The sequence below is a fragment of the Trichophyton verrucosum genome (assembly GCF_000151505.1).
Source record: "Trichophyton verrucosum HKI 0517 chromosome Unknown contig00116_1.f1.exp, whole genome shotgun sequence".
Lineage (NCBI taxonomy): Eukaryota > Fungi > Ascomycota > Eurotiomycetes > Onygenales > Arthrodermataceae > Trichophyton > Trichophyton verrucosum.
In genome coordinates, this window is record NW_003315560.1 from 81,204 (window position 1) to 107,540 (window position 26,337).

The following is a 26,337-nucleotide window of genomic DNA, read 5'->3' on the forward strand; positions in this document are numbered from 1 at the left end:
TTTCTTTAATAATATCAGCGAGATTGTAAGGGCTTGTTAGATGAATCGAAGCCCTGCGTGCATTCAATGGGGTCTCAGAGGTACTGTCGTATATTCTTTTTTATACCTGAAATCACATAATGTCACAAGAACGCTACAGCAATGGAATCAAGTCCCGATCAATGCTCCGCCAACGTATGGATGTACACGGGTAAATATGCAAATATAACAAGGTGGATGGACAGGCTGGCTAGAAAAACAAAGTGCGAGCATGTGCCTAACTCCCATATACCCACATACAGTACTTTAACAGGTCATTCATAGATGGAACAGCAATGAAGAAAAGCATGATCTATAACAAGATTCGGGAATAACATAACAGGGAAGATGACAAATATGTCGATTGTGGTATGATATCAATAAACGGAAGAGGGGTATATAGATCAGAGAAAGTGCGATATCCTTATATTTCTTTGGAGTCAAAACTCGATGTTTGACTTCACTGGTTGGGCGAGGTCGGGTTGTTTGCTCCACCTGTTAAATACTCGGGGGGAACTTTTGGTACTCTGGGAGAAGTAGCTGACTGTACAATGGCCCGTTGTTGGGCTCTTAATAGCTCGCGTTGACGATCTCTTTCTCTTCCCGCGTTGTTGCCACCGGTCAGTCGGCGAACACCACTTCGAATCATGGTGTCCAGAGAAAAGGAGCCGCCTTCGGGGTTGCTATTGCCAATGATGGCTGCACGGGAAGTAGAGGATGATGGATACTGAAGCGTTAGGCGATCTTCGGAGTCCGATAACGCATCCTCAATATCGTCATCGGAGAGGAAAGATCGCCCGATATAGCCCGGCTCAGGAGTACCCGGATTGCCATTGTTGTTGCCAGGCTGCGGCGGATAATAATTGCTTGGTGAGGTAATTGAACGAGTGTGGAGGGAGCCGCGTCGTGGTTGGTTAGAGGACGAAGAAGTGGTGCTTAGAGGTGAAGGGTGGATAGAAGGGGTACCAACACTGTTAGAATCAGTGCGTGTGAGAGGAAGCCTAGAATCAGCAAAGCCATTGTGGAACGAGGACGATGAAGCTGTTCTAGCTAGAGACTTTCGTAACAGGGGAGCCGTATGCTGGTCGTATAAGTGTGTGCTTGCATCTGGAAAATCATTCGTTGTAAAGCTATGTAGAGACGCTCCGGTTATGGAAGGCACAGAGGGATTGACCTCAGTCTCTTCGAAGAAATCGTCCAGGCTATCCAGCTTCTGGAGCAGGTCGCCCATGTTTGTTTCATTCCCTGTATCAACTGATTTCATTGTGTCTGCACGGAATGCCGGGAAATACGAGTCGCCATAGTCATCAACGTGGAACTCTAGGTCCGGGGAAGTTGTTGACTGCCCTCCCAGGCCATCTTCTTCTGCGCAGGTATAGAACACGGCATGTACATTGTTTCTGGTGAGGTTTGACTGCACAGCCGGGATTGGAATTGACCATCCGTTGGGCTCGGGGATGCCATATAGACTCTGAATTCCTTCAAACTCCTTCCGGATAGCTCTTGATGAAGCCGAAGAAGCCATACTCATTCGAAGGTGGTGGCGCTCCATGGGGTTGCCGGCAACGGTCATAATGTGGTCAAGAACTCCAAGGGCCTGGGGGCAAAGGTTTGTGTGCAGGAGCCGAAGCAAGGGGGAAATGAGGTCAGGGACATGGCAGGAGATATCTGGTCGACGCATGTCAATTTCGGATATAACTGAACTGAGAATCCGCATGAGGCTGACTCGGAACCACGACGTGTTGTTAGTTAGTAGACCCATCAAGAATACCAAGCTCTGCACATCCTGGCCTGGGAAAAAGTACATCGATATTGAGTTAACAATAACAGCCAAGAATTCATCACTTGTCCGATATTGTGTTCGGGAAAGAGCCAACAAACTGTTGGACAATTGAGAGTAGCCTTGTTTATCAGCAATGCTTGCGAGAAGAGTCGCGTGAATCTCAATATTGGTTGACGGCTTCGAAGGATCATATTCATTTAGCAATTCGGGTAGGTTTGCCCAGACCGCAAACAACAAGCGATTCCCATCGCCAATTAGACCAGTATTTGGTAATACTGCTAGTCTTCTCAGCATCCGGAGTGTTTCGTGTAAGGACTCCGACGATTTCAATCCCTTATAGACCAGGTCCTGAATTCCGCAGAATTCCCCCTCCCACTTCGGCGGCTTGCTTTCTAAAAGTTTGGCTGCCACGCCCTCGTCAGAAAGATCTATTTTATCCAAGTACTTTTCAAGCATAGCAAGACTTTCCATAAATTCACGTTCATGAATTGTGTTAAGGCAAGCACAGGTGGTCCAAAACAGCTGAGGGTATCGTAAGAGGTCTTGTGGGGCAAGGGAGCTGATGATGACTTTCAATGTAGTCAATATTTCCATTGAGAAGGTCTGGTAGTCCGTTTCTTCCTCGGCAATAGTATTCGATAACCGTGCAAGCATATCAGCAAGCATCCGAGAATCGAGAGACGTAGATATGCATCTGAATACTTGAAACGACCGACAGGCGAGATGCCTAACGGGGCAAGAAGTGGCCCAGTTCAACGCTTCTCTAGACCAGTGATCATTTACTCCTTCGTAAACAGCGGTAAATATTCTAGCTACGCTGTGTGCAACATGATGCATAGACGACAGCACCCTTGTGCCTGCTGCTTTCTCGTCTTTTCCATTGTTGTCCTCATACTCCCATACCACCGTAGAATCACTTTGCCTGATGCATTCCACGAAATCCTCGATTGATTGACGTTGGGCACCTTCGACCTCATTTTCCAGTTTCGATGCAACAAGCTCATGAATTAGATGAACCAGCATTTCGCGAGCTTGTTCTCTAACGGTCAAGGTATAGTGGTCCCAGAATATAAGTGCAACATGGATTAGTTTGATGACACTCTCGAATCCGATGCTCACTGGCGCAACCATCAAATCGACAAGGAATATCATGGACACCTGTCCCAAAGATAAGCCGACCTGCTTGTTCCCGACGGGTAAAATGGTACCGAGGTCCGCAACGTATGGCAGGCTTGACAGATCAGACGGAGCGGGAAGCGGCTCACGCCGCTCGTGTACCATATTTTTAGGTACGACTTGAAGCAAGAAGAACTCGATCACTTTGGAACCTGCTGGAGTCGAGGCTAGGAAAACAACTATTTGTTTAGCATAATCGACGAAATTTTGTTCCCTCCTCTCTAGGCAAAGATTGATTATAAAGTCAAGAACCAGCTGCACATTGCCAGCATGAGGGCCAGTTGCAAGAGCTTGCCAAAGAGCCTGAACCTCGTTTGGTAGCACAGTCCCAGACCGAATGGTGATTTCAAAAAGGTTGGATAGTAACATGTATGATCTTGAAGTCGGACCACCATTCGGATCTAGTTGAAGCTCGATCGCCTGGATCCAAGGGAGAATTGCAGCAACCATATTACGCTGTGTATCCGGCTGGATGTTTTTGAAGTGTAAAGAGAACTCTGAAAAAATGATGAATGCCAAATCAGCATGTTGCTGTGCAAGTCGTTTCGAAGTCTCGAATTGCGCAAGCTTATAAACAGCAGTTGTCCTGTCAGAGATACTAATGTCGAAATCCTGTAATCTTGAGTTTTTCTGTTCTCGCTCTTCAATTGTTCTCAGTAAGCGAGCGGATTTCATGCGGATCTCCCTTTTAGAGTTCCCGAGAGTGAACAAGACGGCACCTAGGATGCGCCAAAATGCAACCGGGTAGTCACTTTCCTCCACAACAACTTGGGAAAAAACTTCAAAGTAGCTTTCGAGAGCCTTGGGTCGCTCCGATAGGTAACACATCTCGATACATTGCTCAAGTAAGTACGGGAGGGTTTTGTTGTGAACGATCAGATTCTTCAATGCTCGTCGACCAATGGTATGTAATTTGTCGCTTTCAGTGTTGAGAATGATGTCGATCCACGAAAGCATACGCCGAATATCGAACTGGAGAATGGCTCCGCTTTCTGTCGAAATGCGTATCGGGCCTCCACAGAGAGACGCCATGGCACTCAGAGCAGCGGTACGTAGGTTTCTTTTCTCAATCTCCATTGCAGCGGTGCTACGAACCTCCCCATTCTCTCTCTGCCTTGCAATCGTAAGCTTCCGCATGTTTTCCTCTCGTGCAGCTATTTGGCTCTGATTAGGAGAGTAGCCACACCAGTCTTCCATGAGAGAGAAGGCAGATTTCCTGGATTCAAATGGCATCCATCGAGTAGGTTCTTTTGACCGTTTAATGCCATCGAACAGCTGTTCAAGTAGTCCGCAGAAGTGAAATCGAAGATTTTGGAACTCCAAATCATTTTGCACTTCCACATCACTGAGGAATATCCGAAGGTCTCGGGTATACGTCACCATGTTATTAAGTATCCAGTCGTCATTGGATACTTCCGGCTCCTTGAGGAAATGAGAAGTCGCTTTATATACATTAGTAACTTCCGTCCTGAGTAGATCTGTACGTCTATTCCGTCTTGGTGTGCTTGGGGTGCGAAGGTGGGTCCCGATGCGAACTTTAGCCTCTTCCTTGCAAGTAGTTACAGCATATTGCAACGATTCCAGGAGGGTCCTATACAACGCAATGTTGATAGAGCCTAGGGCAACAACAATGGCACTTCTGATAGAATCATGGGGGGCAGAGAGAAGCGGAATCACGAATGCGAAAAGTGACCTTGCCGAGTTAATCTTATCCTGACTTTGTTGCCCAGACTTGGAGGCCTTCCGAGCGTGCTGTGCGTTTGCCAGCTGGCTTTGAGACTGCGCACCAGCACTGTTCAACGTAGTGCAAGCCATGATAAGATATAGTTTCCACTGCTCGATCATGACTTCAGGTGATGTTCCGTTTCGTAAGATAATCGGGCGCGTGGGAATATGGTCAGGAGAACTTATTTGTATAGGTGGGGGCCCTTCAGCTATATGTGTGATTTGTTTGTGCATGTGAACCAATCTGGCGCAAACGATTTCACGCCCAAGAGTGACGGCAAATGGACATGTATCGAAACTGATACGAATAAGATTGGGAAACACTTTAGCCCACAAAGTGGAGTCGTATGACACTTCGCTACTGCACAGCTCAATAAGGGTGTTGTGCGCTGTATTTTCTTGCCTGCCCTTTTGGAGCCTGCTTCTTTCAGCAACGGTCAGGGACTCATCCTTCAAGTCTAGGACTCGTCGTGAATCCCCTTCCATTATGCGGATAATCCGGGTATTGCTCTTTCCTAGTGCCGTGTCGAATTCCGTCACAAGGCGAAGAACGGTGATAGCAAATGCCCGAACAATCCTAGACTGAGAACATAAAAAGAATAGCCCATGGGATTCGATCTCCTCCACATGAGCAAGGACGCCAGAGAGGTCGAGCTGAAGTCCTCGGGCACCTGTACCAGCCTTCTCAGCCAAATCAAAGGTGGCATCTTTGGTTTTCTGCCTAATTTCCTCGATCCATATCTGTATAAGTTGAACGTATAATTGTAATGTTGATTCAATATGGCCAGGACCCAGCATGCCCTCATCGGACATAGTTGAATACCTGGCATCAAAATTGAATATGAACCGAGCAAATCCAATAGCAACATGCTGAGCATATGATTGGCGAGCAATCGACTTGAGTGATTCTGCAGACGATGCCGCAATATTAGACTGTACATGTGCAGTTCCCGTGCAAAGTAGGTTAATAAGAGAGTTGAATGGTATATGATCCGAAGGGCAGCGGGGAAGTGCTTGAACAGCAACATGTAGAAGATCGTAAAATCCTTGCTTTTGGTCAGGAGTGCTCGCATGGTCATCGCGTCGCCCGAGGGTGAAATGTTCTGTTATGGGAGTTTTAGGCGTAACTCCACCAAATTTTTCATCAAGAGCTGCTTGTCCCCCAAACGTGTTGTCACATAATATTGTGATCTTTCCTAATATTTCACAGAAACGTAGGTAGTATTTTCGTGTACTATCATTCAACTTTGATGGATTAAATGGGATCGGAGACGGTTGAGATTTAGGGGTTGATGGTGTGGTATATTGTGGCTCGGGGATAGACGCTTGAGGAGCGAAAGGGGAGATGGGGGATTGCTCCGTGATTGCAAATTCTTGGGGGAAAGGAGGAGGTGTCCCTCCACCATTTTCGATATCCGCCATGATCGCCAGGAATGAACGGATGCCGATGACCATCTTTTCCGGTTCCATATGCTCTATTTTCAAGTCCTTGCCGGATGCAAATAGATCAGAATTGACTAGAGGGAATATGATGGAACGGAAACACATCTCTGGATGCTTGAATCCAATCATGCGTACCAACTGGGTGATTGGTTCTGCAACTGTAGGCTCGGTGGTGAGATAGGTTCGTCTACCACCCGGAAGAACAATTCGAATAACCTCTTCCGTTTTACGGAGAGGATTGCTTAGCGGGTCAGCATAGCGATACAAGTAGGTCCAGAGTAATCTACATATGGCCTGAAGTGCGGCTGCTCTAGTGGGACGCTCTTTCAGCTTTGGCGAAAGAGCATTCACAGTGGGCATCCATTGAGAGAGGAATGTGTCTCGAGGAGATACACATAGGAGGAGGATATGAAGAGGAAAAGCGCTATTCCAATGTCGAGGTTTGATGAGAACTTGAGATAGACGAGGCACAAGGATCTCTAGGAATTCCTTCCATTTGGGAGAGGACAGGTCACAACCAGGATTGGCGGCAATAGGAAGCAGAAAAGTCTCGAGTATCTGACAGTATGCTTGTTTCAGCCGTTGGCCGTGTGCGTCACTGAACAGCCTAGCAAGTGATTGCAAAAAATCACATGTCTTTGCCCATCTCTCATCAGGGTAAACTCGAAGCCGAAGGTGTCGCATTCCGTAAATTAATAACTCGGCTCTAGTCTCCGCCTCCTTGGTAGCGGGTATCCGTCCCTCCTCTCGTTGGTATTGAGCCAGTTCAGTAAGGTACTGGTTGGAAACGCTGGAGAAGTTGTTTTCACTCATGATACCGAGTAATTGCCCATAGATGCGCCAGTTAGCCATTCTTAGTGGTGATGCAGCAATTTGTTCCGGATCAACCGCCTTCAGCTGTCCAAACACAATGTCCTCCAGCCGGCTGGCCATTTCCTGTGTAATTGCATTGATAGAACTTTGGTTGAATATTTCAATAAGGACTCGACAGACAAGATAGACGGAGACCGTTGCTCGTCGTTCGGTCATGAGTATGTCTTCCTGTCGGTTAATGATGGGAATGGATGGAGGTGGGGACCCAGCGTCTGGTGCGTCTACTCCAGGCTGTGGAGGTTCTGTGTTGCGCCGGATTATGGTTGCCGATATTTGTGGTGGAGGTTTAGGCTTAATAGCCACGTTAGCAGCGGCCATATCGTGCCTCGATTTTGGGATAGCACATACCTGAACCCAGCCTTGCTTTGCGGTAGCAGCAGCATCACCTTTTGACTTTCTCCATACCATGATCGTGTCGATAAGTGGTTTTGGTTTCTGCTTCGCAATATGACCGAGGGCAGCTATAAGTTGATCAAAGGTTGGGTCCGCACCAGGACCGCATACCTGTTCTACAGGCGCCTCAAACTCCCCTAAGCTCATGATACATTTGTTGATCTTTTCCTCCGCTTGGCCCACGAACTATATATATAGTCAGTATTGTTTGTGAAGGGAAACAAGTGGATTACGGCGTGACGAACCGAATTAAAAAGGTGATGGAGAGCATACTCTCCCACTGTCTTTGCTTCCTGGTTGGTATGACCAGACCGAGTTTTCGAGTGAGAGTTTTCCCTCCGTAGTTTACCCGTTGTAACAGCTCGACGATGGGAGTGTTGGCGTTCCAAGCCATCTTGCCTTACGGTATCCTGTATCAACGACAAAGGGGAGGCCTGAAGAATATTCCCCACGCCGCCGGCAGAGGGTACAAAGTTGGAAGACGAGTAGTCTCCATTCTCTCGAGAACCGCCATTCAGCTTAGATTCGTTCAGAGACGGCGTGAGTCCAGCTGCCGAGATCATCTCGGGGCTGAGAGGGCTAGAGGTGACTTGCGAATTGGCAAAACTAGGTCCTCTCGAGTGCTGAATGTTGCCGTGGACGATAGAGGCCTGACGGTGATGGCCGTACGAGTTCGACGGCCGTCTCTCTAGGCCTTCAGTGCTGTCAGACGCAACGCCAACGGACCGTTCTCGCTCGCTCGACGGCTCCGGACTCTTCGAGTGAGACTGGTTGCGTAGCTGGGGGTGTGGTTGGAGAGAAGAAGCAAGGCCAAATCCAGTTGCCGAAGTCGCATCTCCCGCCCGGCCTCGAGCACTAGAAACATCTCGACTGTGTGGCGTCGACGAAGGTGGGTTTCTCGTGGCAGCAGAAATGCCAGAAGCACCAGCAGCAGGAGGAGCAGATGCAGAAGCGGCTCTGTCTGAGGGAGAATGGATGGCAGGCGTGTGCGCCGCCGGTCCTGATCCTGCTGTTGCGGTTGCTGCTGCTGCTCCTGGTGCTGCCACTGCCGCTGTCAACTCGTCAGGGGTCGAACTACTACTACTGAGAGCCAGGGACTGGCCTTGACCCGGCGGGGCCTGTCGCATCGGGTGTGGACTAGCTGCAACAGCTGGTGAGTGAGATGATGTCAAGCGCGTTTCACCCAACCAGAGGCCCGAGGGCGAACAAGACGAGAAGAACAACGCAGTAGACAGGGAACAACAGGGCAATTACATGGCGCAGGCCAATGGCCATTGAAGGAGGCAGAGAAGACAGAGCGAGCGAAGGGGCTTACTTACGAGTCTGCTGCATGATTGCTCAAGGGGGGCCCAAGCAGATGGGTGGTTATCAGCTTAGCTATGCAGTGGCCGTCTTGCTCCCCGCATTCTCCTGCTATCCATTGCCCATGCTCGGGACAGAAGGTCGACACTACGCTGAGGAGGCTCCGAGAGAGCGCACAAGAAGCACAGCAGGCGTGTCGCTGGTCATGGTCGAGCGGTGTCGTGGGTGGCTGTTCGAGGTCGGTCGTCGATGGAAGTTCAGGAGTTGAAGTTGGCTGCGAGGCCGAAGGTCGTGGGCGGTCGATGGGTGACTAATCAGGACGTCAACGCTTCTCAACGACTACAGTCTACAACGACAACTACATACACGCAGGATGGCTGCAGACGATGCGAATCTCCCGTTGACTATACGAGCACGATAGAGAGAGAGAGAGAGTCGTTGTTGATAGGCACGGAGTGAGCGCGGTAAGCAGGGATAACTCCGGCCTTGCCTGTGGTTGCGGTAGCTGAGATGCTTGCATGGCGCGGGTGGCTTATTGGCATGGGCTTATACACATTATCTGCAGGTCAGAATGATGATTATCAAGCCAACGCCATTGTTACTGGCCATTTGAACGGATGCGAGGCGACAGGCAGATGCAGGAGACAGCAGTAAGCAGGCTATGGTTCAATATAGTGCCGTCGCCTGGCTGACCGAAGACTCTGGAAAGCTCAACAGATTTGATTTACATCAGCCAAAAAATCTACGAGAAGACAAGGAAGGCTCGGATCCCAGGCCAGAGCCCGAAGAGCAGAGCCTTGGGATGGAAGATCGATGCTCCGGCAAGGCTAGGGGATATTTTGTACGAGGGGAGGTCTAAGTACAGAACCCCTGAGCAACTGTATCCGTTTCCCAGGGCGTAGGCTGACCTTCTCCCCCCCTGACCTCTGCCATCCCATCCCTCATTGTTGTCCAGTATTATTCCAGTATTATTATTCTTCCCGTCTCCTGTTTTCCTTCCACCATTTCACGGCTTACATAACTTGTGGACCACAGAGATAGTTTTCGTGGCGCGGAATCACACAAAGAGAAGCAAGCAACAAGTGAGGAGGGCGGAATCACAGGCCAAGTGGTTTGCCCGGTGCCCGAGGAAAAAGAAGGTAGATATTTACCGGCAGGGAACAGCGTAAAAAAAAAAAAAGAGGGAGGATACTAAGAGACTTAAACAAAGTAAAGCGACCTGTTCAGCCTTTGGCCATCCCACAGGGAAAAAAAATCACCCCAGCACGGCTAAAAAGAACTAAGCGGCCGCCGAACGAAACTTTCAGCCGGAGAATCAGATAATTCGAGCAATAATCACCCCATATATTCTTTTCGAGCCGGCGCAAGATCCAGAAAAGCGGACGTGCCCCTCCTGACTTTGTTGGACTGGCAGCGTCAACGGACACGTATGTCGGATCGACTTTGATAAAGGGAAATCGAAAATTGAGACCAGCTTTTGTGTGCGTATTCCGAGCCCCTGAGCCTTTGCATTTAGGCAATAGCAAGGCTACAGCAGACCTGCTCACATATTTTTCCTGCCTGCTTCCGCATATAGCTCGTCGAAATAGCCGTTGGCCTCCAGGCAAAATGGCGCAGGTTGACACTCTGGACATGCTTGTCCTGGCGGTAATACTCGTCGGGACGATAGCATACTTCACCAAGGGCAAATACTGGGCCGTCGTAAAGGACCCCTATGCCTCCTCCTACGCCGCAACAAACAGCGCAAAGCAAGGTCAAACCCGGAATATCGTCGAGAAGCTCGAAGAAACCGGCAAGAACTGTGTCATCTTCTATGGCTCGCAGACCGGTACTGCCGAAGACTATGCCTCCAGGCTGGCGAAGGAGGGATCCCAGCGATTCGGCCTCAAGACCATGGTTGCCGATCTGGAAGACTATGACTATGCCTGCCTCGATAAATTCCCCGAAGACAAGGTTGCCTTCTTCGTCCTGGCTACCTATGGTGAGGGTGAACCGACAGATAACGCGGTCGAGTTCTTCCAGTTCATCACCGGTGACGATGCCAGTTTTGAAGATGGCGGGTCGCCGGAAGACCAGCCGCTCTCCAAGATGCGATATGTTGCGTTTGGTCTCGGAAACAACACCTACGAACACTGCAACGCCATGGTTAGAATTGTGGATAAGGCTCTGACCAAGTGTGGTGCTAAGAGAATCGGTGATGCTGGAGAAGGCGATGACGGTGCTGGAACCATGGAAGAGGACTATCTCGCCTGGAAGGAACCCATGTGGAAGGCTCTGGCTGAAGAGATGGGCCTTGAAGAGAGAGAGGCTATCTACGAACCTACCTTCAGCGTCATTGAAGAAGCGGACTTGAACACCGAATCGGAGAATGTCTATCTCGGCGAGCCAAACGCTTCTCACCTCAAGAGTCGAGGCCAGGGACCTTACAACGCCCATAACCCATTCCTCTCACCCATTGTTGAGTCTCGTGAACTGTTCTCCGTCAAAGACCGTAACTGCCTGCACATGGAATTCGACATCAAGGGAAGCCAGCTCAATTACCAGACCGGTGACCACATCGCTATCTGGCCCACCAATGCCGGCCAGGAAGTTGACCGTTTCCTCAAAGTGTTTGGTCTGGAAGAAAAGCGTCATACCGTCATCCGTGTTAAGCCTATCGATGTCACCGCCAAAGTCCCGTTCCCCCAGCCAACCACCTATGACTCCGTGGTCAGATACTACATTGAAACCTGCGGGCCCGTATCGCGACAGTTCATCTCCCAGCTCGCTGCATTCGCTCCGGATGAAGAGACCAAGAAGAAGATGATTCGCATTGGCGAAGATAAAGACGTTTTCTCAGATAAGGTGTCTGCCTTCTACTTCAACATTGCCCAGGCTCTGCAATCCTTCACCGATAAGCCCTTTACCGCCGTTCCGTTCTCCCTGCTCATCGAAGGCATTCCCAAGATCCAGCCAAGATACTACTCCATTTCTTCGTCGTCTATAGTCCAGAAGGAAAAGATCAGCATCACTGCTGTTGTTGAATCGTTACGTGTCCCCGGCGCTGGCCATGTTGTCAAAGGTGTAACAACCAACTATCTTCTTGCTTTGAAACAGAAACAGCATGGCGAGCCCAACCCAGATCCATTCGGTCTGACCTATGCCATTTCTGGGCCGCGCAACAAATACGATGGCTTCCATGTCCCTGTCCATGTGCGTCACTCCAACTTCAAGCTTCCGTCTGATCCTTCGAAGCCAATCATCATGGTTGGTCCTGGTACCGGTGTCGCTCCATTCCGTGGTTTCATCCAGGAACGAGTCCACCAGGCTGAAAAGGGCGAGACCGTCGGTCCTACTATCCTTTTCTACGGCTGCCGTAAGAGCACAGAGGATTTCCTTTACAAGGAAGAGTTCGAGGTTGGTCTTTTTTTTTTTTTTTTTTTTTTTTTAACACCAAAGTGAACTCCCGTGTCTCAATGAGCTTCTAACAATATAATAGGAGGTGTCCAAGAAACTCGGCGATTCCTTCAAGCTTATCACTGCTTTCTCCCGTGAGACTTCTCAGAAAGTATACGTCCAACACCGTCTTAAGGAACACGCCGAGCTAGTCAGCGACCTTCTCTCCAAGAAGGCAAATTTCTATGTCTGCGGAGATGCAGCCAACATGGCTCGAGAAGTCAACGTTGTCCTAGGCCAGATCCTCGCTGAGCAACGAGGCCTGAAACCCGAGAAGGGCGAGGAACTCGTCAAGCATATGCGAAACACCGGCTCGTACCAGGAGGATGTCTGGTCGTGAGCATCATTTAACCGCCACTATCTACCCTCATCTTCTTATCTTTTTGCCGCCACCCACTAACCGACTTGCATATTCCATATTTCCGTTCCTTCATCATGCTCAGATGGGCAGATTAATACCTCCAGATGTCAGGAAAGAGAATTATAAAGAAAAAAAAAGATAAGAGAAAAAAGGAACAGGGAAGGTCTATCTCATAGAATTTGCGACTTAGGTTCTTGCTGGAGTCTGTCTGGACTGTTGATTTTCTTCCCGCCCGGTCTTCCGAGCAAACGGCCTGTTTTCATCCTCTCTTCTCATTCTTTGCTTCGCTGTCTACTATCCCCTAAGTTGCTAATATTTGCTTTCTTTATTGATGCTTGACTTTGGATAGATCGTTTTCCTCTCCTTTCCTCTCCTTCCTCCCCCTTTTTTACGATTTACTAGACTATTAGTTCATGAGTGATGACAGAGAAGCATATACAGACAGGACTATATATCATCTTTTCCTAAATAGCTTTCTCAGAGTATGGGTTATGCTTTGAAGCTCATAACACTGTGGCAGGCTGGCCGAGCATACATCAGATGGCGTCCTTTGATATATCGATTATTACCCCTTGACTGGCTCTTGGACTTCGTCAACGCGAGTTAACCAGTCCTTTCCTTGAGAAGGCAATATCTCAACTCCTGATGAAGCCATTCAATATGATGCCTTGTCTGCCAGCAAAAATTTGGCTGACTAACTAGTTAAATTAAGCTCGCCAAGGCGGAATCCTCCGTTCTACGCGGAATACATTCTCAGCCTCTTGTTTTCTTCTTTTCTTATGTTTCTTCGTTGACATCTCTTCTAATATCCGAGTGAAACTGGCTGATATATATGGTAGGCGTGTTGATAAATTACTGCTCCAGCCCAAGATTCAGCCTTTGGTAACTCATCAAAGAGTTGACCTAGCTCAAGACTAACCCAAGATACTGAGTTATCCTCGCATACCCATCACTAGGAATCATTATGAAAATACATACATACCAATAGCTCTGAGTCCGAACTGCCAGAGATGCTCTCCCGGAACCGCAGATAGCATACCCCATATTATGTAAACACCTAGCAACGACTAACTATATATAAATGTCAACAATGCTTTCTCCTGCTTGTTCATTCATCTAGCCTGCTTTTAACATGGCCCTGTGCACTTGATATACCCTAGATACCACTACAATAACATTGGGCTGTCCTGGCCTCCAATACCATCCCATTGAAATGGAACTGCAACAGAGTCTCAGGTCTCTTTATCCAGGCCTATTCTGCCCTCTATTCAGGCACTTTCTAGCTGTCCTGCCAGCAGAGATGCATTTACTATGCGGCGTCCACTTCGACGATACAGTCACTCTCAGACTGCTTCCGTCTGATCTCACAGTCACTGTCAGCTCACATATATAGGCCCTCCAGCCTCCAGCCTCCTTTCTTCTTCTTTTCTTCTCTTCACCATCACAATCTTCTTCTTCTTCTTCTCCATCTTCTGCTTCTGCTTCTTCGTCTTCTACTGCTTCGCCTTCAACTTCGACTTCTCAGGCGTAAAAGGCGCTTTCTCCTCCACTGACGTCCAGGTTTCCTCTTTCGGCCATCCCGGGACTGCCTGCCTTCCTCCGCCTTGCCCTGCCCCTCCTTTCGACTGACGTCCGCATAGCCTTTTTCTCCCCCTTCGCGCCCTTTTTTTTTCTCCCCGTCGTCAGCTTCATCTTCTTTTCATCTTCTCTTCATCTCCTTTCATCGTCTTCTGCATCTCGAGTTATCACCAGCATCAAGTTCTCCGTTGCTAGTCTTCGTCGTTCATATCTCAGAGGCTTCTCTTGTTATTCTCCTGCTTTAGTTCCCCAGACAACCGCTGTTTTTACAGTCGGGACCGTCCTTTTTGCGTCCTTGATACCCCTCTGTGTCCCTCGTTCCGTCTTCTTACCACCCCCAGAATCCATCATCTTTGCCGTCAAGCAGCTCTTGTGTACGTACGGTTTTGTATCTATTCAGCTCACATGTATCCTCATAGGAATTTCAACGCTGACATGAAGGCCGTGGGCGGTTTTAGCGGCTACCCTGCTGTGTACAAGCCGGGTAGACGTCAAGCATATCCTCAAGCTAGAGTAAGTCTACTCCACCTGTCTTGACTTTTGCTGTACATTTATACACGCTCTTTCCGGGATTTCTGCATATTTCAGTTCCGTGTTAAGCATTATAGATACTGACATGGCAACTCTATATAGACTTACTGGAGACCAGCCATGCAGGTTAAATCTCAGGCTGAAGCTACGGCTCCGCAGTGCCAGGGAACTGGCTACATGCAAGAAAATCAGCCTCACCACCCGTATGTTGGTCAGCAGACCTATGGCCCACCAGCTGGGGTTGCCAACAACCCTAGCAATGTTAATGGAAGCGTTTTGGCCCATCCTTTCAACAAGATGTCTCTTCAGAGCCAGCCAAACGGCTCCAAGCCTTTCCCTGTCAAAGGTGGTATGCCAATGCTCAATGTTGATATGCCTGGTATGCAGCATTACGGGCAGTACATGATGGCCCCCAATGGGCCCATGTTTGGTGGCTACCCTCCAGCACCGCAGTTTGGACAGTTCCCGATGCGTGCTACTGATCAAGGTAGCTCTCTCCAATGTATTCCTCCTAATTTTTACCCCGGCTTTCCTACCAACCCTCCCTTTACTCCGGATTGTGTATCTGGGTATCCCTGGCCGTATTATCCAAATGGTGATTTTCCAAACCACGGGAATATTCCCTTTGATCCACGGACCTCTGTTGACGAAGTGAATACAGGCAGCCCTAATATGGGTCTATCTGGACCGCCACAGGATTATTACTCTGGTGCTGCTCCAGTTGACCGCTCTTCCGCACCGGGTTATACGTATAACAACCCTACACCTCAGCAGCTTCTTCCTTACCAAATGATGAAGACTGGCTCTGGTTATGTCCTCCAGGACCTGGATGCTCTGCTCAAACAGGAGCCTCCTATCCCACGTGCTGTCCCTGCTATGTGGACTAACCCTTCCGATCTAACTCTAGCAAAGTGCCTTGAGAACCGTGAAGGTATTACTAATGTCTACATCCGTGGGTTCCTCCCGGAGACCACAGATGAAATGTTGCATAACTATGCCTCACGTTTTGGCAAGATTGACAGATGCAAAGCGATCATTGACTTGGAGACCGGATTGTGCAAAGGGTATAGTTTGATATCTTCTGTCTCTGTTACACATTTACTAATTGTTCTCTAGGTTTGGCTTTGTCCAATTCTTTAGCTTCGATGCCTGCGAGAATTGCATTCGAGGATTCTTCCATCTTGGCTACTAAGCTAGCTTTGCACAGGTAAAGGACTTAAGCCTTGAAGCATCCTGAGCTTATCTTTTAGCTGACTTTCTCTAGAAATCTCGCAACTCCCGTCTTAAGGACCTGGAAGACAAGAATTCTACAAACGTTTATTGCACTAATGTTCCCATTGACTGGGCCGAGGCAGTATGTAGAACCTCATTGTTCGATCTCTACACCAAGCACATTCTAATGTTAGTGGTCTAGGACCTTCGCCGTCACTTTGAACCTTACCAAGTCGTATCTGAGAAAATCAGCCGAGATGAAAAGACTGGGGTTAGCAAGGAAGTTGGCTTCGCTAGGTTTGTCATTGTTCTCACATCGCTTCCAAGACGGATAAGTTACTGACTGTAAGCTCTAGATTCGAGACTCGCGAAATTGCTGAAAAGGTCGTTCAACAATTCCACAACGTTGTTGGAAAGGACGGAGTAAAGCTCCTCCTGCGCTTTGCAGATACCAAGGCTCAAAAACAACTCAAACATCAAAGCAACGAGCGTCGTGCTTACCGTGCTGGAGAATATAACTATTCAGTTGAGCTTGTTAATAGTGCTACTCCATCTCCAAGCCTCCATCGTCTACAGCAAGCTGCCTCTCATTTTAGCCCAACTTCTCAAAATAGCTACCCCTCTCCAATTGGGAGTGTCGGACAAGTTTGGACTCCTGCAACATCCATTTCTCCACCGTATGAATTCTCCACTCCCTTGCTCCAGCTTGATATATACTAATGCCACTAGAAGCGGTCCCATGATGAACAAATCTATGAACGGGATCCGAGCCGGCTCATGGGCATCCCGACGACCTCAACCTAATGCTGAGACTACTCCAAGCGCTCGTGGAAGATTCACAGTCCATAGGAGTCCTTTGGCAGATGATCTCTCTAGCTCATCTTCGACTACCGTTCTACCACTTCCACACATGAGTGGAAGTAAATCTGAGAATTCTAGCCCCATGAAATCGAGAGCCGCAAAGACGAGCATCATGTCTCCAATCCCCTCTCGGAAGGATATCATTGTTTCAACTCCACGATCATCCTGCTAAAGCCACCAAGCTTAGCTACGAAGATGACCGTTATTCTTTACATGCTGGATCACAGGACTCAAGAGCATACCAATATTTGATCCCCTTTTTATGACTTTATGACACATTGATTTGATTTTCATTTTATTCACAGTATCGGGACAGTGAGGCATTCTGTATCGGAACTGATCTGTTTTCTTTTTCTCTTTGATTTTATTCGCCTTGATTGACAAATTTCACCGGCCAAGTACATGTACCTGCATGTATTATGGGGATGTCACTCATGTCTACTCTCATTCATACTTATGAGATATCAACGTGGTCATACAGGTTATGGATGGTTGCCAGGAACTCGTGGGCAGATAGTATTTTTTAGTTAGCCTTTACACGTTACGCTTTTTAACGCAGTTATTTGAATGCCATCATCCCCAGTCATACCACTCAAAACCCACCGTAGATTGGTACAATATCGTGAGGTAGACATCAACAATCAAGAAAGCATTTCTCTACCTTGCTTTTCAAATGTGAAGAAACGTAAACGTACTTATTTGGTCCTAGGCAAGCTTATCTCCTTAATTTTAGGTATATATTAATAGCCCCCCACCTCTATTGATTCCACTTTTCGATAATGTACTTTCTGTAGTTCTGGAGACTAGAAATCTAAAAGTTAGGGAAAGGATGAAAAAAAAGACAAAGTTAGTCCCTCCCCAGACGCTCCTCTTCATCCTCTATTAACTCGTAGGCAGGTTTATAAGTAACAACATGATTATTCAATCCACCATTCTCAACTGTCCCCTCTACCTTCAATTTCGGGTTTGGATGGGTATCATTGGTTCCTCCTAAGCTGGTATATCCCTGGTCATAAAGCGGGCAATAGTCTATTCCCAAATGTTTGATGAACGCCCAAATCTCCACATAATGCCAATCAATTATAGGATGAATGCGCATGAAATCCGGCCATCCGTGATCCGTACGATCAAAATGCGTTAGTTTACTGCCATGGGGATCGGTGCGGCGTGTTCCGACAAATATAGCCCGTACCTGTGGATTGGATGACAGGTACTCTGCAAACGTCGAGCGGATGGTTGAATGTGGAGGATCAGTTGAGTGACGGGTTAACTTGAGATGGTAAGCCTGGGACGATTGTGTGACGAATTGTTCGACCGAAGGGAATGGGTGCTTAGGCTGTGCGTATATTGCTGGTATATAGGTTGGGTGAGAAGGCGGGCTGTTGCTGCTATGAGATTGGTTGCTGGCGATGGAGGAGGAGCATGATGGACTGGTTGACGCGCAGTGCCGATGTAGGCTTGCGAGGAAGAGAAGGAGGAGAACAAGACAGTCCTTGCCGCCGTTATAGGAGATGGAGAGTTCGTGGATGGGGTATCGTGTTAGGGATTCTCGGATAACGTCTAGAGAGATACGGGTTTGTTGCTGGACACGGTAGAGTAAGGAAGAAGGGTCGTGATCCTCGGCAAGGAATGCGGTTATTTGGTTGTGTAGATTGCGAGTCACTGTTGACAAAGGCGGCAGAGTCGGCGGTTCAAGTATGTCGGTCGTCTCTTTTGACAGCTGTTTGGCGCCATGTAGGGCTGTTTCCGTTAAAGATTTGTCCGCGCCGTTCGCCTGGCTGGTGCCGTTTGGGTCTGTCATTGCAGATCCGACGGTATATTATGTAGTGGGTGTATCGATTGAAGTGGGATGCGGTATCCCCCGCCGATGAAGGCAGCTTGCAGTTTGTCTCTTTCTCGCGATTCCAGCTGGATGTTGTGATGTGTATGCGACGCCTGCACGGCTGTGGAAGAGAGATATGGCCTGATTAAGATCCTTCCGAGGCTAAGTACTTATGCTGTGCAGGCTGAATACGGGGCGTCAGCTGTGGGCCATACGGAGGATTTTGTTTTGATTGCGTTGCAGTCCCGTTCTCAATGCCCTCGACCAGTGGCGGATGCCGGCTGAGATCCCTTACATATAAGGATTCGGCGCAGTAATAGCAAGAAATTTTCGATTTGACTGCCTTTCACTGCTGCCGCTGCCGAAGAAACGAATGCACTAAGGTTAGAGTATTCCGGCGTTGCACACCGTGGCAAAGATAAGGCTGAGTAAGCGGGGATGGCATTGCGGCGGCGGCTAGATAGCCGACCTTGTGCTATCTGCATGGGAAGGATATGCATATGCATACCAGTACGTGAGGACGTCGCGGTGACTCTAGTTCGTGTTGAACGGCGCATGCTGATCGTAGAATTATACCATTACATCTCTGGACATCAATTTTATGGACCTACATATCCAACAGGGCAGGACCCGCTGAATAGACTCATCTATAGATCTCCAATAGCCAGTAGTCAAACAAGCCAGGTAATAGCCACATCAGCAGTCAAGAATCTTCCAGGTGTCCTCATCTACCGTGTGGTATATCACACTGAGTCCCAGGAGCTCCTCGGCAGCTTTATAGACTTCATTTACGTTCACCTGCATTATCGGCGCCAGGACATTCACATGCATGCCCTCATTAGTCTGCCTGCTGTTGCTGAGAGCATTATATAGTTTTCGTGCCATCGGTGATATTCGCGGTAGGGAGAGATTGCTGCCACCCATATCCATCGCACCACCCCCGGTTCCAGCTCCCGTCCCAGAAGCACCGCCTGCCTTCGGTGGCGGGCCCTTGGTGAAATAGAGATGTACTGCCGTGGCCTCAAGGAAATGAACATGGTACTCGTTAATATTCGTTATGGGCCGGATTAACACCGCGTTAACCTGCCGCCGGTCATTAAATGTTTTAACATTGGCAAACACCTTTGCGTATCCGTTTGTTGTTATCTGGTGGGCTCTCGGTCGTCCAGACTTGTTTGTCACAGCAGCTGGACCAGCATTGCTACCCGCACCATCCATAGCCATGACATCCATAGCTTCAAGCTCATCAAACGCTTCTTTTTCTTCAGGGGGGATGAAATATTTCACGTCCGTCTCTCCCGTGCCGTCGTCTAGCTTGTACGTGATGTGTGTGGCTAGTTTATTGACATTTCGAACCTGTCCCACAAAACATACTTGATTGATATCGGCGTTATCTATTTTGAAGGGGGCTTCGGGGAATGCCTGGGTGGCATCGTTTAATTGTTTGATGGTCACTGGTCGAACTGATCTAGATTCACCAGAGTATGTCTATACCGCCATCAGTCAGCACATTTCCATATACAAGGCAGGTGACAATTCCACTGCAGGTTCTCCATGCTGTGTACCTTTGACTGGCTGCTGCTGTCACCTTGTGCAAAACCGCCCTCCCCCCCGCCATAGGGTGTTGAGCCGTACCCGTAGTCTGTACGCGTTGGTTAGCTCTCTGAACAGGCGACGTATAGAATGAAACTCACCCATTACAGCTCTATTTATGCTAGGAGACCAGCTATAATCGTGTCGCAATGTTCTCCCGCACCGCAGCAGGTTGTCTTGCTCTCTATCTGCGTCTTTGTCTTCGTCGTTTTTAATTGAACTTCGCGTGTTTTTCTCTTTTTGACGCGTCGAGGGGATATCACGTGGTTTGTTACGGAGAAAATAATATTCCTTTCCGGACCGTTTTCGGAACCCCAAACTTTAAAATATATCAAAAAGTTTACTTTAAAAAAAAATATTCAACTTTGATATTTGATATTTGATGGCTACGCCGACGTGATCCTACACACGGTCTAGAGCAATTATACATCCGGAAGCTCTAGTCTGTTTCTACTTTGTGTGAATGGTACTCCTATACATCTAGCCAGTCATTTGGACTCACTTTGAGGCTTCGATTATACCACAGATAACTTTGCCCACGATGCCTCAGCGGGCAGCCTCTCCGGCTCAGTCGGAGGCTGAGTTTGATTTGACAAAGAGTTTGTTTGCTGCAGATGATGACTCCGATACAGAGCTGCCTTCAAAGAAGCAAAAACAAAAGAAGAAGCCGGAAACACATGCACAGTCACTGGATATGATGGCGGAGCTAGAGGGAGAAGAGGACGACGATGGTGATGCTACATTCATCGCTACCGAGCAATCATTGATGAACCGCAAAGCATCTGCCTTAAAAGGACGCACAGTAAAGAAAGGCGGTGGATTTCAGGCGATGGGCCTAAATCCTACCTTGTTGAAAGCTATCACACGGAAGGGATTCTCAGTTCCAACACCCATCCAGCGGAAAACGATACCACTATTACTGGATGATCAAGACGTTGTGGGTATGGCGCGCACTGGGTCGGGGAAAACAGCTGCTTTTGTCATTCCCATGATTGAGAAGCTTAGGAATCACAGTACCAAAGTTGGCGCAAGAGGGTTGATTCTATCACCATCTCGAGAATTAGCATTGCAAACTTTAAAGGTTGTGAAGGAACTTGGCCGAGGGACCGATCTTAAATGCGTGCTTCTGGTTGGAGGCGACAGCCTTGAAGAACAGTTCGGATATATGGCCTCAAACCCTGACATTATCATTGCTACTCCTGGTCGATTCCTTCATCTCAAAGTAGAAATGAACCTGGATCTTTCCAGCATTCGGTATGCTGTATTTGATGAAGCCGATAGGCTATTTGAAATGGGTTTTGCAGCCCAGCTTACTGAAATTCTGCATGCATTACCCACTTCTCGCCAAACACTCCTGTTTTCTGCAACACTTCCAAAATCTCTGGTGGAATTTGCTCGCGCGGGCTTACAGGAACCAACTCTCATTCGCCTGGATGCAGACAGCAAAATATCTCCTGATCTTCAAAGCGCGTTTTTCACCGTAAAGTCTGCCGACAAGGAGGGCGCGTTGTTGCACATCCTTCATGATCTCATCAAAATCCCTACTGGAGAGACTGAGGCTGGGAAATTGGCGAAGAAAGAAGCCCAAGAAGGGAAACAAGGGACCTCAAAGAAACGAAAAAGGGCGGATATGAAAGGACCAGGCGCACACGGTACTCCTACCGAGCATTCGACCATCGTGTTTGTGGCGACAAAACATCACGTCGAGTACATCGCCAATCTTCTTCGGCATTCTGGTTTTGCAGTCTCGTATGCATACGGCTCACTCAACCAAACAGCGCGCAAAATCCAAGTTCAGAATCTTCGAGCCGGGATATCCAATATATTGGTTGTAACTGACGTTGCGGCTAGAGGAATCGATATTCCTGTACTTGCAAATGTCATTAATTATGATTTCCCTTCTCAACCTAAAATATACATCCATCGTGTTGGACGCACAGCTAGAGCAGGCCAGAAGGGCTGGAGTTACAGCCTGGTACGTGATTCAGATGCACCATATTTGATTGATTTACAGCTATTTCTTGGACGACGACTTCTCATGGGCAGAACGGCTACGGAAAATGCCAACTATGCGGAAGACATTGTTGTTGGCAGTTTGCCGCGAAAGTCCCTTGAAAGCCACTGCGAATACGTAGATAAGTTGTTAAGTGATGATGTTGATATCGAAGGACTACGCTCAGTTTCTATTCGAGGTGAAAAACTCTACATGAGGACCCGAAATTCCGCTTCGGCTGAAAGTGCAAAGAGAGCAAAGGATATTGTCGCCGCCGATGCCTGGGTGACGATACACCCGTTGTTCAATGATGAATCGAGCAGATTAGAGGTTGAAAGGGAGCAAATGCTTGCGAGAGTCGGGGGATACAAACCGCAGGAAACCGTTTTCGAAGTCATGGGTAAACGGGGAGGGAAGAGTGGAAATGAGGAGGCAGTAGAGGTAATGCGCAAGATTCGCTCCGTCATGGAAAGGAAGAAGATACGGAGGGAGTTAGCGTCGCAGAACCTACCGTTGCAAAACTCGAAGGAAGAGGAAATAGCTGACGACGCAGGTGAAAACCTGGGCGACATGTCAGACGAAGATATTGATGCTTCAATACAGGATGACCCGGATATGTCTCTTGCCGAAAAGTCAGATTTGGAAGTGACATTCTCATACCCAAAACAAAGCAAATCCCGTTCAAACGTCGAGAACGGCAATCAAAGCAACACTTTCCAGAACCCTGAATATTTCATGTCTTACACCCCAACATCTATCTCGCTTACAGAAGATCGCGGCTATGGAGTCCATAGCGGCTCAAATTCGAACACCAATTTCGTTGAGGCTTCTCGATCTGCCACCATGGACCTTAACGGTGATGAAGGTGCCCGTGGCCTTGGCGGAGCAGGTTCAATTAAGCGTTGGGACAAACGGCATAAAAAATACGTCTTACGTCAAAACGACGAGGATGGCTCCAAGGGGGAGAAACTTGTGCGAGGCGAGAGTGGAGCGAAGATTGCTGCAAGCTTCCGCAGTGGCAGGTTCGACTCCTGGAAGAAGGGGAAGAGACTTGGCCGGATGCCTAGGGTGGGAGAGATGGAAAATTCCAATCTCGGTAGTACCGGGGGTATTCCTGGAAGGAAATATAGGCATAACAAAGAGCAAGCTCCAAAGGCCGCGGACAAGTATCGTGGGGACTATGAAAAAATGAAGAAGAAGGGAGAGGCCATGCAAAAACGACGGGAAGATGCAGGGATACCGACATACGGAGGCAAGAAGAATGTCAAAAGCGAGCTCAAGAACTCCGAGGATGTACGGAAAGCCAGAAAACAGCTGGAAAAGAGGAGAGAGAAGAATGCTCGACCCTCGAAAAAAGGTAAAGGTCGATAGACGTGAAGTCACAAGAAACACACCTATCGTGTTTTTAGAGGGCATGGGATCTTCATTCCCAGCTATAATAGACAGTATACAAACTATACAGCACATATGGAATCAAAAAGCATTACCGAGCTCCAGCAACACAAGGCATTTTTTTTCAGTGAGATAAGGAGTATGCCCGCAGCTCCCAGCATTCCCCTTCAACTAACCTCTTCACACGCTCCTATCTTGCAGCACAGGCAAAACCCCTGGTTCCCAGGTCCGTCACCGTGTGACCGCTTCCTCATCCTTGCTCAGCGAGCTTGGCTCACCGTCGCCTGCTCAAATCACCTTGATTTGATAATTACTTTGCCCCAACCGCGGCTTGCAGGTGTTTATTCAGACTCAATATATATCTGCATATCCCTGCCTGGCTCTCTAAAATTTTAAGGTATTCCCGAAAATCACCCGGCTAGCCCCGGTATTACTAGCTGTCCCGCAAACGAACTAAGAGCGTCAGAAGGCAGGAAAATGGAGGATGTCACTGTTGCAACTGGACTTCAGGGCTTCCACGTTGATCAACTTTAACCCTTATCAGCTCGCGGCGCTCGCGTGTGCCGTAGTCTAATTACTATACGGAGGAACGATGGTTTGAGATGACCGTTCTTTTTTGTAACGCCGGGGGGTCTCGGCACGGCTTGTCTCGCGCTCGGATTTCCAACCGTTCATTCAGGTTCTCGACTTCTTCTCGAAGAGTGGTATTCCTATGATGAAACACCCCGTGCTTTTCGGCAGTTCAAGTCTGCCAGAAGATGTGAGGATAACATACTCCATAGGATGCTACATATTGCGGAGATCCCGGTAGATCAGATTTGACTTTTCTCCGGGACACATGGGGGCGATTGTCAACGTTAGGGCCATCTCAACCTTGATTCGCAGGATCATGAATAGCATTTTAATTGGACACAGCGGTTTCAGCTGCTGCGGTATCGGCTTCGCTTGCGAAGACAGATCGTTTCGATGCCGGAGGTGGGCCGATGATGAGAGAAGACGGAATTTGAAGCAGTAGCAGAAGAAGCCTGGTTGCGTGGAACTCATGACTTGTTTTAAGTATACAAGCATATCCCCTCCATGGTAAGCAGGGTATCGGGCATTCCGCAGGATGTTTACCAGGATATCCAGGCGACATCCGTCAAGGTCATTTTCCCGCTGCCATTCGTCAACGAGGCAAGAGAATCGACAGAAGGTTGGTGTATATTTCCCTGCTCATGGAGGAGATGACCTTTCATCCTGGCTGTTGCTGAACGAGTCAAGAGTGTCCCGGCTTCCATCACATTCTCCTTATACGGAAAGACATACCTCTTTTGGTTCGGCTCTCGCTTCGTTTGATGTTGAGCCAAGGACGTTTTTTCAACGACTTTTCTTCCGGGAAGAAAAGAACAAAAGAAAAGGAGTAAAGAAAGAAGAAAAATAATCCTCCGTGTCCACAGAACTGTTTCTTCACCTTTTGCCGCACTTTATTTGCATGTCTGGCCTGATATACTCCGGCGGACCGGGTGTGAAGGGAAAGAGGACAAGAGCTCTGTTCAAAACGGCACTAAAGCAAGTTGGTTGGCCTTACCTCCAGTGGAGTTGTTAATTTGATCAGACAAAACAACCCAGGGCAGCACGCTCGCAGACGGTAAGACCCGGTGGGACACTGGTCAACGGTTCTTCCAGCAAGTGTATTTTGACCATCGGCCACTTAGGAAGTCAGTCGGTGCAGAATTATCTTCAGGCTGCCTCGTATATTCCGTATATACTGCATGACTAGACTCGAGAGCATATACGCATATGGATAGCAGCATGCTCAACTAGTCAAGGGAGCGCGGGGAAGCAGGTGNTAGGGGGGGGGGGGGGGGGGGTAGAAGACCAGAAAATCAGTCTGCCTATCAAAAGTTGATGTCTGATGTCTGTTTCTGGTTCGCTCCGAAAGGATAAAATCATCTCTTCTCCCGCTTGAGAGTTTATAGATGATTTCTGTCAAGAACCAGGCTAAGGAACGATGCGTTCCCCAGAGAACTCAAAGCAGGGGATAATATGTCTTGTTTCTCTCTTTCTTTCAGGCAGCATCTTCTTCCCCAGCTGGAGGAATTTCATCCTGCTCCTCCTGCTCTGCCTTCTCACCAAGACCTCCAGCATTGACCCTGGTTCGGTATGCAGGGGATAACCTGGAGCCGAGATGAACACCCGCAGAAAGTCCGATTCTACTCGCCTATCATGGTCGAGGCAGTGCAACATGTCGTATTTTGGTACAGCTAGCGCTGTTTCGCTGCTCTTCGATACGCAGATAACCTTGCCAATAAGTCCTGCAGCACGCTGAATCGAAGATAAATGAACTGCTGGGGCATAATTTTGAGCAATTATCGTGTGTCATAATGCCCTCTCCAGTCGAGCAGCAGTTGAATGTGATGAGATGTTGAGAGAAGAACCCGGATCATAGTATTGTCCGCAGGTCTGTGGAGTCTCCAGCTCATGGAACGAATATTGCTCCAGGCAAGTTTCCTCCTTCTGCTCCTTTCTTTCTTTTCCTTTTTTTTTTTTTTTTTTTTTTTTTTNNNCGTATGTATTTGCTCCGTATTCCTTTCTGTTCCTATGTGTTTTACTATTTTATGGCTATTCAGAACCATTCTAAAAGTTTTATTCCTTTTTTTTATTTTTTTCATTTTTGCAGCGTCTGACGAAAGTTTTCTAGATCTCCGTTGAAGAAGCCAGGAAGGCAAAAGTAACTAAAACTCTCCACATGGTCTTTATAGCAGCAAAATTGATCCGAGCGGGCGATCGGTATAGCTCAATTCCCCTCGGATAAGCTTCTACCGGAGAGGCCAATGGGGTTGTTTTATGTACGAGGCATCCCAGCG

At 48.2% G+C, this 26,337-nt stretch overlaps 7 protein-coding genes across 7 annotated transcripts; 4 read left to right on the forward strand and 3 right to left on the reverse strand.

The window, feature by feature from the left end:
* Window positions 1-478: 478 nt before the first annotated feature.
* TRV_01403 (uncharacterized protein) lies at window positions 479-8,538 on the reverse strand (the record flags this gene model as incomplete). The annotated part of the gene is made up of 2 exons (XM_003024394.1): window positions 479-7,597; window positions 7,657-8,538. 2 exons carry the CDS (start codon window positions 8,536-8,538, stop codon window positions 479-481), a joined length of 8,001 nt encoding a protein of 2,666 aa, XP_003024440.1.
* Window positions 8,539-10,321: 1,783 nt separating this feature from the next.
* On the forward strand, window positions 10,322-12,488 carry TRV_01404 (NADPH-cytochrome P450 reductase (CprA), putative; the record flags this gene model as incomplete). The annotated part of the gene is made up of 2 exons (XM_003024395.1): window positions 10,322-12,109; window positions 12,192-12,488. The coding sequence occupies 2 exons, from the start codon at window positions 10,322-10,324 to the stop codon at window positions 12,486-12,488; spliced, it is 2,085 nt and encodes a 694-aa protein (XP_003024441.1).
* A 1,234-nt stretch (window positions 12,489-13,722) lies between these two features.
* TRV_01405 (uncharacterized protein) lies at window positions 13,723-15,734 on the forward strand (the record flags this gene model as incomplete). Its single annotated transcript, XM_003024396.1, has 5 exons — window positions 13,723-13,878; window positions 13,903-14,036; window positions 14,070-14,461; window positions 14,488-14,600; window positions 14,721-15,734. 5 exons carry the CDS (start codon window positions 13,723-13,725, stop codon window positions 15,732-15,734), a joined length of 1,809 nt encoding a protein of 602 aa, XP_003024442.1.
* Window positions 15,735-16,087: 353 nt separating this feature from the next.
* On the forward strand, window positions 16,088-16,550 carry TRV_01406 (uncharacterized protein; the record flags this gene model as incomplete). The annotated part of the gene is made up of 2 exons (XM_003024397.1): window positions 16,088-16,101; window positions 16,187-16,550. 2 exons carry the CDS (start codon window positions 16,088-16,090, stop codon window positions 16,548-16,550), a joined length of 378 nt encoding a protein of 125 aa, XP_003024443.1.
* Window positions 16,551-17,538: 988 nt separating this feature from the next.
* On the reverse strand, window positions 17,539-18,492 carry TRV_01407 (uncharacterized protein; the record flags this gene model as incomplete). The annotated part of the gene is made up of 1 exon (XM_003024398.1): window positions 17,539-18,492. One exon carries the CDS (start codon window positions 18,490-18,492, stop codon window positions 17,539-17,541), a length of 954 nt encoding a protein of 317 aa, XP_003024444.1.
* Window positions 18,493-19,209: 717 nt separating this feature from the next.
* On the reverse strand, window positions 19,210-20,211 carry TRV_01408 (putative replication factor-a protein; the record flags this gene model as incomplete). The annotated part of the gene is made up of 2 exons (XM_003024399.1): window positions 19,210-20,001; window positions 20,149-20,211. 2 exons carry the CDS (start codon window positions 20,209-20,211, stop codon window positions 19,210-19,212), a joined length of 855 nt encoding a protein of 284 aa, XP_003024445.1.
* Window positions 20,212-20,647: 436 nt separating this feature from the next.
* Window positions 20,648-23,470, forward strand: TRV_01409 (uncharacterized protein; the record flags this gene model as incomplete). The annotated part of the gene is made up of 1 exon (XM_003024400.1): window positions 20,648-23,470. The coding sequence occupies one exon, from the start codon at window positions 20,648-20,650 to the stop codon at window positions 23,468-23,470; it is 2,823 nt and encodes a 940-aa protein (XP_003024446.1).
* Window positions 23,471-26,337: the final 2,867 nt, after the last annotated feature.